General features: G+C 57.1%; 1 protein-coding gene across 2 annotated transcripts in view; it reads left to right on the top strand.

Moving 5' to 3' along the window:
* The window catches only part of APC2 (APC regulator of Wnt signaling pathway 2), a 46,714-nt gene extending 33,280 nt beyond the window's left edge, over positions 1–13,434 (top strand). For both annotated transcript variants that reach the window (XM_073323878.2, XM_073323879.2), the window contains 3 exons: positions 468–584; positions 929–1,143; positions 2,126–13,434. In XM_073323878.2, coding sequence (XP_073179979.2) covers positions 468–584; positions 929–1,143; positions 2,126–7,784 — 5,991 coding nt within the window. In that variant the 3' untranslated portion in view covers positions 7,785–13,434. The remainder of the gene's footprint in view (positions 1–467; positions 585–928; positions 1,144–2,125) is intronic.
* Positions 13,435–13,692: the final 258 nt, after the last annotated feature.

Genomic DNA, 13,692 nt, shown 5'->3' on the forward strand with positions numbered 1-13,692 from the left:
CTTGGCACCCAGCGATGCATGGCGAGGCTGCCTGGTATTGCAGGGCAAAGCCCGGCCCGGTCCCTGACTTGGTGCCTTTCACCAGGACCAGCGTGTGCTGTTGGGTGCAGGATTCGCTGGCTCCTGTTCCTGCTGGAGCAGGCTGGCTGAGTCCTTGCTGCTCATCCCGCCTGGCTGCTCCACGGCAGGCCCTGGGATCATCCGAAGGGGCCCAGGAACTGCCCTTAAATCCCCTCTGCTGAGGGCAGCCAAGCGAGGAGCTGGTGCTGGACAGGACGGGGGGCTGGGAGACTTTGGGGGTGGCAGGGTGGATGGGGTGAAAGAGGGTCATGACGCTGCCCTCTTCTGGGCTGTGACCGAACTGCTCCGGTCCTGTATTGACAGCTCTGCCTGGAGCAGGTGGGCTGAGCACGGGACGCTGGCCATGTCCCGCCCTGTGTGTGAACATCCTCATCTCTTCCCCCCAGGTGGTCTCCAGCATCCTGCGGAACCTCTCCTGGAGGGCCGACATCAACAGCAAGAAGATCTTGCGCGAGGTGGGCAGCGTGACCGGCCTGATGCAGTGCGCCCTGCGGGCCACCAAGGTAAGAGGCGTGAGCCCTGCTCTCTGGGCTGCGTGTGCACACACAAAACGGGGGGCAGTTTACGTGCTCACAATGAGCTGCATGTGCAAACGCTGCCCTTGCACGCACAGAGCAGGTGATGGCTTGCACGCTCGCTATAAGCGTGTACGTAGGAGATGGCATGTGTACAGTGAGCTGGATCTGCAAACGTGGCCATGGCATGCACGGAGTGAGCATGCTTACGGTGAGTGTGCAAATGGCGGCAGGGTGTGTGTACAAAGCAGATGCACTCACAGATATGCTGCCGGTGCAGTTAAAGAGGCCCTGCACTAGAGGGACGCTGATGGTGATTTTATCCTGGCTAGGAATCCACCCTGAAGAGTGTCCTCAGCGCCCTCTGGAACCTGTCCGCTCACAGCACCGAGAACAAAGTCGCCATCTGCTTGGTGCAGGGCGCCCTGGGCTTCCTGGTGAGCACCCTCACCTACAAGTGCCAGAGCAACTCACTGGCCATCATCGAGAGCGGAGGAGGCATCCTGAGAAACGTGTCCAGCCTGATCGCCACCCGGGAGGATTACAGGTCAGCCTCGCCCTGAGGGCAGCTGCCACTCCCGGCTCTGATCCTAGGGTGACCAGACAGCAAGTGTGAAAAATCGTACAGGGGGTGGGGGGTAATAAGAGCCTATACAAGAAAAAGACCCAAAAATCAAGACTGTCCCTATAAAATCGGGACATCTGGTCACCCTATCCGATCCTCTCGCTGCTCCCAAGCTCCCCCAACCCCAAAGCGCTGTTCTGGTCGGTGGGCGGGATCTGGAGGGGCTGTGGGTCATTCCCAGCTGCCTTGGATCCATTCTGGCCCCTGAGTATAAGGGCAGCAAGATGTGCTGTCACTGTTGGCTGTCCCTGATGAGATGCCAATATTATTCACGGTAGCTCAGAGTATCCCCTCCAGGATGCGTGCCTCCCCCATAGAACAGACTCACGGTGCCTCAGGGAACCTTACCATCCCGGGAGCGTTACATTGATTATTCGGGTTTTGTAAATACTGTGCGCTCTTCATCAGGTCTTTCTCCAGAAGATCCCGAAGCACTTTGCAAAGCTCATTGTGCCCATTTTACGATGGGAAAACAGAGGCACAAAGTGGGGAAGTGACTGGGAGTCAGGACTCCTGGGTTCTGTTCTCAGCTCTGAGCGGGGAGTGGGGTCCAGTGGGTTTGGGCAGGGGGGAAGCTGGGAGTCAGGACTCCTGGGTTCTATTTCCAGCTCTGGGAGGGGAACGGGGTCCAGTGGGTTGTGGGGGGAGCTAGGAGTCAGGACTTCTGGGTTGCTCTGCTGGTGACTCATTGTGTGACCTTGGGCAAGTCATTTCCCCTCTTTATGCCTCAGCTGCCCTCCCTATAGAATCGGGCTGCTGTGGGGATGGATCAATTGGAGGATTTTGAGGCGCTTTGAGATCCTCTGACGGGGGGCAGCCGAGAAGGGCCAAGTGTTGTTGTTTGTTAACTCTCTGATGGTTGAAGCGGGGTGATTCCAATGCAGGGTCCATCCATGTCTTGCAGGCAAGTGCTCCGGGACCACAACTGCCTGCAGACCCTGCTGCAGCACCTCAAATCCCACAGCCTCACCATCGTCAGCAACGCCTGCGGGACCCTCTGGAACCTCTCTGCCCGGAGCCCCAGAGACCAGGAGCTGCTGTGGGATCTGGGGGCCGTAAGCATGCTGCGCAACCTCATCCATTCCAAGCACAAGATGATCGCCATGGGCAGCGCCGCTGCGCTCCGGAACCTGCTCACCAACCGACCCCTCAAGTACAAGGACGCCACCGTCATCTCCCCGGGCTCCTGCATGCCCTCGCTCTACGTGAGGAAGCAGAAGGCGCTGGAGGCCGAGCTGGATGCCAAGCACCTGGCGGAGGCCTTCGACACCATGGAGAAGCAGAGTCTGAAGAGCCAGAGCCTCAAGAAGCCCCCGAGGCACATGGACAGCCTGGCGAAGGACTACACCTCCGACTCCGGCTGCTTCGACGACGATGAGGTGCCCAACGTCTCGGCGGGGGCGGAGACCGGGAACACCTCCATCCTCTCCATGTTTCTCAACTCCTCCTTCCTCCAGGGCCAGGCCTTGCCCAGGGCCATCGCCCAGAGGAGGGGCCCGGAGCCTGAGAAGGACGAGAGCAGCAAGCCGGCCGAGCCCAAGAAGCTGCCGGCGCCCGAGGATGAGGTGTCGCTGGCGGCCGAGAAGCTGGCCAACAAGATCTCCACCACGGTGGCCAAGATTGACAAGCTGGTGGAGGACATCGCCACCCTCCACACCTCCTCGGACGACAGCTTCAGCCTGAGCTCGGAGGACCACTGCCTTGACTGGCAGTACGGCTCCGATGAGGTCCACGAGGCCCGGGCCCAGTCCTGCTCCCCATGCCGCCTCTCGGATGCCAGCAGCTTCGTGAAGCGGGAGAACCTGAGCCGGGCCCACACCCTCCTGAGGCTGAAGAAGGCTTACACCAGCTTGTCCAACGACAGCCTGAACAGTGGCAGCACCAGTGATGGCTACTGCACCAAGGAGCACATGAAGCCCTGCACCAGGGCCTCCTTCCTAGATTACAAGGAGGAGCTGCAGAGGTACCAGAAGCGGCCCAGCAGGCTGGATCTGAAGAACATCCTTGTCCACAGGCCTGAGAGGATGGAGCAGCCGGGGGTCAAGGCCAAAGAATCCGGCGAGCCGGAGAAACTGGAGCCAAGAGACGCGCACGACAGAGCCAAGAAAGCAGTGACATTCCCCAGCCCCAACGCCCCTGAGAAGGAGCCTGAGTGGAAGAAGGAGCCGGGCAATGAGCTTTCTCCCGACCCTCAGGTCCACACCATCAAACTCTCCCCTTCTTACCAGCATGTCCCCCTGCTGGAGAATCTGGCCAAGAGCAGCCCGGCCCCTGGTGCTGTGGGGCTCTCGGGTGCTAGTTACCACCCAACTCTCCCAGGCCGGAAGCAAGCCTGGCTCCCCACGGGGCTTCTCCAGACGGCCGAGAACTTGAGCAGGATCCCAGAGAAGCTGGCTGCCCACACACCAGCCCCAGTGGAGCAGGAGTCAGTCCAGAAGTACGCGGTGGAGGACACCCCCATTTGTTTCTCCCGGTGCAGCTCCCTCTCTTCCCTCTCCTCTGCTGACAATGTGCTGGATGGGCAGAGCCACAGCGAGAATGAGGTGGACAGCGACTCCTCCCTGGAGATCATCGAGGTGGAGGAGAGCGCCGAGACCGAATGTGACGTGGAGCAGGCTGAGGCCTGCGATAGGAGACAGGAGAAGGTGAAGGCGGCGGATCTGGGCCCAGCCACTCCAGGAGGGATCTCCCAACCCATCGCCATCCCCTTCCAGAAGCGCGACAAGATCTTCCTGAGGGAATCCTCCCCGTCCCGGCACGAGGACCTGACCCCGTCCAGCTCCTCCGAGAACTACATTCAGGAGACCCCTCTGGTGATGAGTCGGTGTAGCTCGGTCAGCTCCCTGGGCAGCTTTGAAAGCCCATCCATTGCCAGCTCCATCCAGAGCGACCCCTGTAGTGAGATGATCAGTGGCACCATCAGCCCGAGCGAGCTGCCGGACAGCCCCGGTCAGACCATGCCCCCAAGCCGCAGCAAGACGCCCCTGTTTGAACTGGGATCCCAGCCAGAGAAGGAGACCAGCCAGTTCAACATCCAGTGGGAAAACAACGTCAAGAAGTTCATGGAGATTACGGATTTCAAGGAGCGTTTCCAGCTGCCCCAAGATCTGGATTCCATGATCTACTTCACTGTGGAGAAACCCAACGAGAACTTCTCCTGCGCCTCCAGCCTGAGTGCCCTGCCCCTTCACGAGCACTACATCCAGAAGGACGTGGAGCTAAAGCTTATGCCGCCTTTCCCCGAGAGGAACAGCCTGAATTTTGTGGCACATGAGAAGCAGGAGGACAGGCGGGAAGAGAGATTCGGGGAGGGTAAGAGGAAGCTGGAGCGTCCAGAGCTCAATTCAGACGATGATATTGAGATCCTGAAGGAATGCATCAACTCGGCCATGCCTTCCCGCTTCAGGAAGGTCAAGACCTCCCTTGTCTCTGGCCTGCCCAGCCAGGGCTTGAATCCTCAGACCAAAAAGGCTCTTCACATGCCGGTCTACATGCTGGTGCCCACTCATTCGCACCGGGCCATCCCCAAACACCTGCGACCTGCCGCCCGGGACCTCTTCAAGGATGACGACTCCTTCACCGACTCCGCAGAAGGCACCCCCATCAACTTCTCCAGCGCCGCTTCCCTGAGTGACGAGACCCTCCAGTACCCCCTGAAGGAGGAGGCTGACCACAAGTGCGGCCCTGGGAAGAGGCTGGAGAGGAAGGAAGTGTCGGGGTCCCCGGTGGGGCGCAATTTGGAAGCACCCCATGAGCAAGGGAGCTTGAGTCCTGCGCCAGGCAGGAAAGCAGCTTCCAACTCCTCAACGCCCACCAAGATGAGTGCAGCCTACCAGCAGAAGGGTGGGTCGAGACATGGCAGCCCTGTCCAGACAGGCAGGGGCCAAGCGGCTGAGGTGAAGAGAGGGCTACCTCCCCTGAAGAATGGACCCAACCTGGAGCTGGACTTTGGCAGGGCAGGGGCCCACCCGGAAGGCGTCCCCCCGAGGAAGGGTGCTCCCTGTGAGGACAGTGCCCCCGGGGGCATGGCCTTTCAGTCCCTGTGCCACACCACGCCGACCGAGGAGGCCGTCTACTGCTTCTATGAGAATGACTCCGACGACCTGCTGGAGGTGCGGAGAGACTCACCTAAGAGGAAGGCCAGCCCTGCCCGGGCTCAGAAGAAGGAACGCTGGAGCAGCACCGCCCCTAAGAAGGAGCCGGAGAAAAGCTCCAGGCAGCTGCTACAGGCCAAAACCAAGATGGCTGCCAAACTCCACAACAATCTCATCGTGGACGAGACGCCGCCCTGCTATTCCCTCAGCTCCTCCATGAGCTCCCTGAGCGACATTGACCTCTGTGACCACGAGGAGCGGACAACTCTGTACAAGGCCAACAGGCAGCTGACCCTTGGCCGGATGCAAGAAAGCGCGGCCTCCAGGGCCTTAGCCAAAGAGAGGGACAGCTCCCCCAGCTCCCTGAGCTTCACCTCGGACGACGACCTGCTGCAGAAGTGCATCGGCTCTGCCTTGCCCAGGAGGAGGCGGCACCCTGCTCGGCGCAGGAACGCCGAGCACAAGCAGAAGCTGAAAGGTGCCAACCCCAAGAGCACCACGGGCAAGGAGAGGAAGCCGGAGCCAAGGCACAATCCAGCGGATGAGATGGTGTCGGACAAAGGCTCGGACCTGGACAGCGTCGAGTGGAAGGCCATCCAGGAAGGCGCCAACTCCATCGTCACGTGGCTGCATCAGGCCGCAGCTTCCCTCTCCAGGGAGCCTTCCTCGGAGTCTGACTCCATCCTCTCCTTCGTGTCAGGGCTGTCTGTCAGCCCCACCCTGCAGCTGTCCCTGGACAGGAAGGATAAGAAGCGGGCTAGGAGTGGGGTAGGCCGCGAGGTGGAGAAGAGAGACCATGCGATGGCCTTTCAGGAGAGCAAGAAAGTGATGGACGTTGGGGGCAGAAACGCCAGGGCCGGGAAAAACGTAAGCCAGCAGAAGCCAATGTCAAACTTGCCAGTGGTCTTCCGAGGCAGGACAGTGATCTACATGCCCAGCGCGGTGAAGGACTCCCCAAGCCCCAGGTCCACCCCACAGAAAACAGCCACAACTAAGCCCGAAGCCACCATCCAAAACCTCACCCTGAGCCAGCAGAGGTCACGGAGTCTTCACAGGCTGGGGAAGGCCTCGGAGATAGCCGACCTCACCTTGCCCAAGAGGAGCGCCACCCCTCCTGCCAGGATCACCAAGCCCCACTCCTCGGGCTCCTCCAGGACCTCCACCCCCTCCCAGCCCACCCAGAAGAAGTTAACGTCGCCCTCCCAGCTCAACAAGCAGCTGCCATCTCAGGGGGTGAAAGTGGGCAGGAGCTCCCCAACAGGCTCCACCCCCAAAGCGCTCCCCCAGAAACCCCCAGCCACCAAGCAGCACAAGACCCAGAAATCCCCCGTCCGCATCCCCTTCATGCAGAAGCCGAACAAGAAGATGCTGCCGGCCAGGAGCTCCATGCCGGTGCTGGAGGAGCACGTGGGCAGCCCTAAGCTGAAAGGCAATGGGAAGGGCATCCTGCCGACCGCCCGGCTCAATTTGGTGCGGATGTCCTCGGCCAGGTCCAGCGGCAGTGAGTCGGACCGGTCCGGCTTCCTGAGGCAGCTCACCTTCATCAAGGAATCCTCCAGTCTCATCATGAGGCACCGCTCCGAGCTCTCCTCCTGCGAATCCGTGTCCTCGCTGTCTCAGAGCGCTTCCCCCAAGAGGAGCAGGCCAGGCCTCCCAGCTGTGTTCCTGTGCTCCTCCAGGTGCGAAGAGCTCAAGGTGGCCAAGCCGGTGGTGACCAGCCAGAGGTCAGTCATCTCAAGGACCCCGGCCAACAACAAAACTTCTCCCAGTGAGAGGCCTCCTCGGAGGACCAGCTCTGAGAGCCCTTCCCGGCTGCCTGTGAAGACCAACACCCCCTCGCCTGAGCCATTCAAGAGGTATTCCTCCTCCCCCAACATCAGCATCATCAAGAGGACCAGCAGCCCCTCCTCCGTCCTGTCCTCTTGCTCCGAGTCATCAGCCAGGAGAAGGAAGAGCCAAGAGGCCTCCAAGCTGACCCCGAATCCTGCAGTGGGGAACCCGGGGCAGCAGGACAAGCAGCAGATGGCGATGATGAAGGGTACTTGGAGAAGGATCCGAGACGAAGACATCCCACACATCCTCAAAAGCACCCTGCCTTCCTCAGCCCTGCCTCTGGTCAGCACCCTGGAGGAGGAGACCCCCAATGCCCAGATCCCCATCCAGAGGAAAACCAGTGATGCTGTGGTGCAAACTGAGGACTACCCCACCACCAAGACCAACTCCAGCACCTCTCCAACGCTGGAGACCCGGGAGATGCCCAAGAGCGAGACAGAGTGCCTGACTTCGATCAAGGGCACCGTGCCCATCTCCTTCAGTCATGAAGGACCAACTGGTTCTGTTGGGAGCTTCCCCTCCAGCAGGCACAGCTCCCCCAGTAGATCCGCCCGGGTGACTCCCTTCAACTACGTTCCCAGCCCCATGGTAGCACCAATGATCAACAACAAATCGCTTGAAAAAATGCCAGCTTAAGCCGCTATTGCAAATGTAAAGAACACCTCAACTGTGGTGATAGTGTATTAAAAAATGAACAAAGCCCCAGGCACCCTCATTACTGCACCTCCGTGAGGACAAAACTCTCGTTCATGAAGAGACAGAAGCTGCAGCGTTTTTGTTTTCTCGAGCTTAACAAACCAATGAGGAACTTTTGCGTTGATGTAACTGTTGGCCAGGAGGGTTGGGACAGTTTTGATTGAGACACACACGAAACACCTGGAGAAAAGCAAGTATTTGTTCCTTTATTCTCTCCGCCTTTTCTTTTTTGTTTAATGGAGCTTTGGAACCTTTACCGTCGGGCGCTGGGAAAGAACCAGGTAATCGCCCACCCCTATTCCCCTGACATCTGTGTTCTGTTGATGGCTGTGCCAATGTCTTTACTGCAATGTCTGATCACCATACACTCTAGTTTAAGGAGAGGGATTTTTATCCTTGGAGCCTAGATGGCCACAGGTGTCCTGCGTGAAGGGATGAACTTTAGCAGTGAGCCTGTGGGACGTCTTGAGGGCCTCACAGTTCACAGTTTTTGAAGAACTTTGAAGCAGCAATTAGCCAACTTCCCCCCATGACCTGCTGTCTCCTAGACAGTCCAATGCCAGGAGGGGCTGTAGGCCCATTGTCTCCACGCTTTCATTGAAGCACAGTTGGGATTTTCGATCCGAGGACAACCAACAGGGGTCGTTGATTCACTGGGGTCCCTCTAAGTTCTCCCAGGAGGTTGAAATTTCAAAGGGAACTGGGACTGCTGCTCTTTCTATTTAAAAAAACAAACAAACCCAACCACCAAGAATGCTTCAAGCAAAAGCCTTAATCTTAGGTCTCAGCTGCATGCTTTGTCTCACATGTCGGCACTAATATCCACATATCCAAATAATCTCAGCTGATTTATAGAAACACCTTCAGAAACCCACCCATGGACCAAAGGCAGAGAGGGAGAGGGGTGAGGTGAGGGGATCTGGGGAGGATTCTACAATGGGGAACAGAAGAAGGGCAGAACCTCTCCATTACGGAACCAGCCATTTGCACAGTGCGAGGCCTGTAATTATGGTGACTGGTTAATCTGCTAATGACTAACTTGCCAGGATTGTGTTTGCGTTGGGTGTCACCCAGTGTCTGGGGGGAGCAGAGCAGCACCTTATTATCGCCAAGGGAGGAGGGTTGTTATGGAAACGCTTCTTGCAGCGCATGGGGCAACGCCAAGGAGCTGGGGAAAGGAAAGGCCATTTTTGTTCTTTCGGCGGGCCAGGGGGACAGGTCTGGGGAGGGGAGGCTGATTTATGCCATTCATCCTCTTTGTAAACTCAGCCCCACTATGCAGGCTTTGCGCTAACGGTGGGGCCCGAGGCGACTCCTCATGAGCTTCGGGGCCCCCCTTCAGTAGTTAGTCCGGTTCGCTCTCCAGTGCCGCCCAGGCAAAGGGTGGGAGGGAGTCACAGGCTGCGGCGGGATGTGAGGAAGGGAGCGAGGTCTGCACCAGTGCCCCTTGAGCCTGGCCTCTGAGGGAGAGTCGCTCATCGGGTGACTAATTCCCATGGAGCGGGAGGCATGGAGTGAAAATCGCCCCTTAAAAATATGGTCCTGATTCTCGTGGTTTGACACCATTGTCGCACCATTGAGGTCAGTGGCATGGGAGTGACTTCCTGATTTGCAAGTGGGAAACAGGAGACAGAGAGAAAGAGGCATGTCTCTCTCTCCATCCCCATTCCTGCCCCCAAAGATACTGTGCTTTATAGGTACACTGGGACTTGGGACTCCTTCTTTGTTTCAGGGCCTTGCCCGATCACAAGCAGGGAGCAGAGGGGGTTGCCTACCACACGTTTGGGCTTTGTTGTTACAGGTTCTGTCCAGCATGGTCAGATTTGGCTTTGAGTAACAGTACAAAGCTCGGAGGGAAGCTGCCGACGTGACTTCCTATGATCAGGAGGGCAGATTTTAGGGGTGAAGTGGTATTTTTAAAAAAAGGAGGCATTCAGAGGGTGTCAATTTGGCCAGAACCTGCTCTCTTTCAAGAGTGTTATAAATTAATCAGAATGCCAGATTTTTTTTTTTAAATCTGCTGAATAATAATTGTATGGTAGGTTCCAAAGGACTAGACATTTGCAGGCCTCCCAGATCCCTTTGCATTAGCGATGACTAAGTGCAGGGTCTTTATGACGGAGGCAGGTGTTCTTACCAGGTCATGATGGCTCAATTCCAAGGTGGGCTATTCCATTCCGCCTCCCTCGAATTATCCGGGCTTTCCAGCTGGATGCAGGGCACAGCTTGATTTCCACAGCTGGCAGCATTGCTGTGTGCTGTTGAAAGGAGCCACGCCGTTCAGCCCCAGAGGTGGCTTTATTTCAGTGGCCAATGAAGATACTTGCATATAAAGGTGCCATTGAACAGGGTAAAATGCTGGTCTCATTGAAGCCTATGTACGTTTTAGTCACTGACTTCCCAGGGGCCACTATTCAGTCTGTGCTGTGCAAAATGCTTTGGGACTCTTTTGAATGAAAGATAAGGATGGCTATTTCCTACCTGTAATACAGTAGCAGCCCCAGTCCCTGCCCCGCCCCACTGGGCCGGGTGCTGAACAAACCTAGCTGGGGAAACATGCCCCCCTACCCCAAGATACGCTGTAGAAACAGGAGATGATGGGCAGGAAGGGGATAGTGGGGTAGGCTGGTGCAGGTCGGAACAAGGACAGAGCAGAGCTATCAGGGCTGTTGCAGCCTTAGGGGGAAAGGCCAGCAGAGTGGCTCTAGCTTAGGACTCTGGACAGCTGGCATCAAGGATTGTTTTGCCACAAACTCCCTGGGTGACCTTGGCCCTCATTGTGCCTCACTTCTCCGCCTGTAAAATATGGACATAGCCCTGCCTCCCAGGGAGGTTATGGGGATTGAAGGTGGCAAGGTGCCCGGGTGATATGGTAATGGGGGGTCAGATATGTACCAGCTCCAGTGGAGAGTCCGAGTCTCACAAGGTCCTCACTGAAAGTACTAAACCCTTGGCGGGGTGGGGAACATTTTCGAAAGTGTCTAAGTGGCTAGGCGCATAAGGGCTTGTCTACACCTGGAGCATCTCAGGAAGAGCTATTCAGAAAGGCCGCCACGGGTGGACGCTCGTACTCACTTTGGCAGTGCGGCAAGTTCAACAGCGCCACCATATTTCTAGTCCGGAATAAGAGGCTGGCGTTCACAAAGGGGACTTGTGCATCCAACTGCCCCATTTTGGAGCTGCATGGAAGGCCCTTGGCGCCGACATTTTAAGTCCTCAAGGTGCCAAAATTGTCAGTTTTTCAACAGAAACCCCCTCCCACAACAAAATTCCAGTTTTGGATTAAAACCACCTCTCAGAACAGAAAAACGTGATGGAAACCTGACAATGCATCACCAATAAGGGCTGAAAAATATTGTTTCTTTAGAATTTTTTCATGGGAAAAACCCTTCCCAAGCCGCTCTACTAAGCCCCTGACTTTGCTTTCGGGAGCTAGGCACGCCGTTCAGATGCGTCATATTTTTGAGTGACTCGAAGCCTGGTGAAAGGACAGCCCTGCAGGTGAAAGGCTCCAGTCGATCACAGAGCAGGGCAGTGGTTGGGCATCGACCGCCCCATGTGCCTGGAGTGGACAGGCAGCCTGGCAGATGGGCCCCATTCTGCCCTGGTGGGGGTGGTGCCATTCAGTGCCACGGATGGTTTTTATGAGGTGGAGATGGGTCCACTAAGAACTGGACGAAACCCACCAAGTCACAGGCCCTCCCCCAACAGCCCTTGGATGGGCTGTGTGAGGTAAGGAGGGCCAGCCTGGACTCCTTCTCCCCCAGCAGCTGCTTAATGCATCCTGCAGTGGGAAGTTCCCTCACAAGGTTTTTTCCTCCTTTATCTGGGCATTTTGAAGCAGTGCTAAAAGCAGAGGCCTGGCCTGGTGCTGTGCTCTTCATGGTGTCTGCATTCAGTGTGCGAGCAGGGGAAGTGTAGGGGTTGGGGTCCTGGCCCCCTATAGCCAGCGTCCCCAGCTTGAGTCCTGCCTGCTAGCCTTGTCAGCCAGGCCCTGCTCTGCAAAGCTGCACAGCGAAAACCACCTCACTCAGGTTTGGGGTTGGCTGGCTCTGGGGCTGCTGTGGTGATTTGCACCCATGCACACTGGGTGTGAAATGCCACAAAGTTGGAACTGCAGCGGTTTCCCCCTGGGCTTTACAGTTTTGAGTGATGACCCAGGGTGCCAAAAAGAGCCAACTGGGGCCTGCCTCTTGCCCTGAACGAGGCCACTTGCTTTGCCCCTGCCTGCCTCACTATCTGTACATGGGCTAATACTCCTGCTTCCCTCTGCCTGGGGAGCAGTGAGTTAATTTGTGTTGGAAGAGGCTTGAGTCACATGTGTTACAATTATTGTTACAAAAATGAAGCAGGGGCAGAATGGGGCTGCTGGGGGGGAACCTTACCCTTGTGGGGCCTGGCATGCAGCTGACAGGGGAAACCCCGAGGGGCCGTCATAGGCGCAGGCTGGAGAGGGCCCTACTGGTTGCAGCTAGAAGAGTTTCTGGTTGGAGCAGCGAGGCACTGTGCTGTCATCCACCCTAGGGACCAATTGCTGCACTGCCTAGAGGTGGGATTTTAGCTTGTGATGGGTCTTTTTCAGGTCTCCGATGGCCCCAGGGGCTTATGATCTCAAGGGAAAGGTGCTGGGGCAGGTGGGTGTTCCAGCCTCAGCACCCGGGTCATGGCTTGAACTTTCCTACCCTTCACCCACCCGCCTCGCCTCTTCCAAACACATGCTGGCCTAAGGCCCCAAACAGCAGCTGCTGGACCCAGCCAGCCGCCGAGATGCTGCATCCGTAGGACCCAACGTGCCCACACCAACCCCAGCTGTGGCAGTCAACAGCCTTGATCCCCTTGCAGAGAGGCTGGCTCCCCATCAATTCCAGCAGCTTCTCTCCTCCCACCAGGGATGATTGCTGCATGGCCTCGCACAGCCCCTACATCATGCCAGAAAGGGTTGGGCTGTAACATGGGGGCAAACCAGCCCCTCTGAGCCCCCGCTCCCATCCCATCCCGCTGTGTGGGATACACACCATCTCGCTCTCTGGGACATCGCCACTGACACAACCCCGGCAGGGGATGAGGAGGCAGGGGGCAAACTCAGTGCCGTGGGAGTCAGCTCCACATGAAGGTTCAGCCTTGGCGCGGTGGGAAATTCCCAGCCAGCTCAGGGGCTGCAGTGCTGCAGTTAAACAAGCAAAGGTCTCGTCTCTCCCCCCCAGGAAAAGAAAGAGTCTGAAAGCTCCCCCCACAGGAGCAACACACACCATCCAGTCTGAATGCTGTAATTAATTCAGGGTACAACCCACCTGTAGTAACAGGGGAAGCCTGCATTACCTCACCATTTTTGCAGTAACCATTTGTTTAACTTTAAAACACAATCCCCCCCCCCCGCCCCCCACAGCTGTGCTTTCTGTTCGCCTAGCATCCCCTCACTGTAACCCTCGGCTTCCATGCTCGGCGGTCGAGCAGTGCGCTGGGTGTTGAGCCGTCTTGTTTTTTGCTACTGGTTTCTTCCCCCACCCCCTACCTGCTGTATGTACGTATTAAGGATGTTATTTTACTGGGGCACTGGACAGTATTAAAATTAAAGCTGTGTAAATAGGAAGCAGGTCTCTTTATTTTTCCACCCTGCTAAAAAGGACTGCATGGCCAGTTGGAAGTGGTGGCCAGGGGTGGAGCGGGGAGGAGAGAGCCAGCAGGGGATAGGGAGGGGTTTTCATTTAATATACAGAGCTGGTTGGTTCCCCAGCTGGCTTGAGTTGGCGGTGATTCACAGGCACAGCGTCCTGCTCACCAGGGAAAGGGTGGACTTAGGGTTAAGGCACAGTCTTGAAGATCTGGGTTTAATTTCCAACTTTAACAC

The sequence above is a fragment of the Lepidochelys kempii genome, chromosome 25 (assembly GCF_965140285.1).
Source record: "Lepidochelys kempii isolate rLepKem1 chromosome 25, rLepKem1.hap1, whole genome shotgun sequence".
Lineage (NCBI taxonomy): Eukaryota > Metazoa > Chordata > Testudines > Cheloniidae > Lepidochelys > Lepidochelys kempii.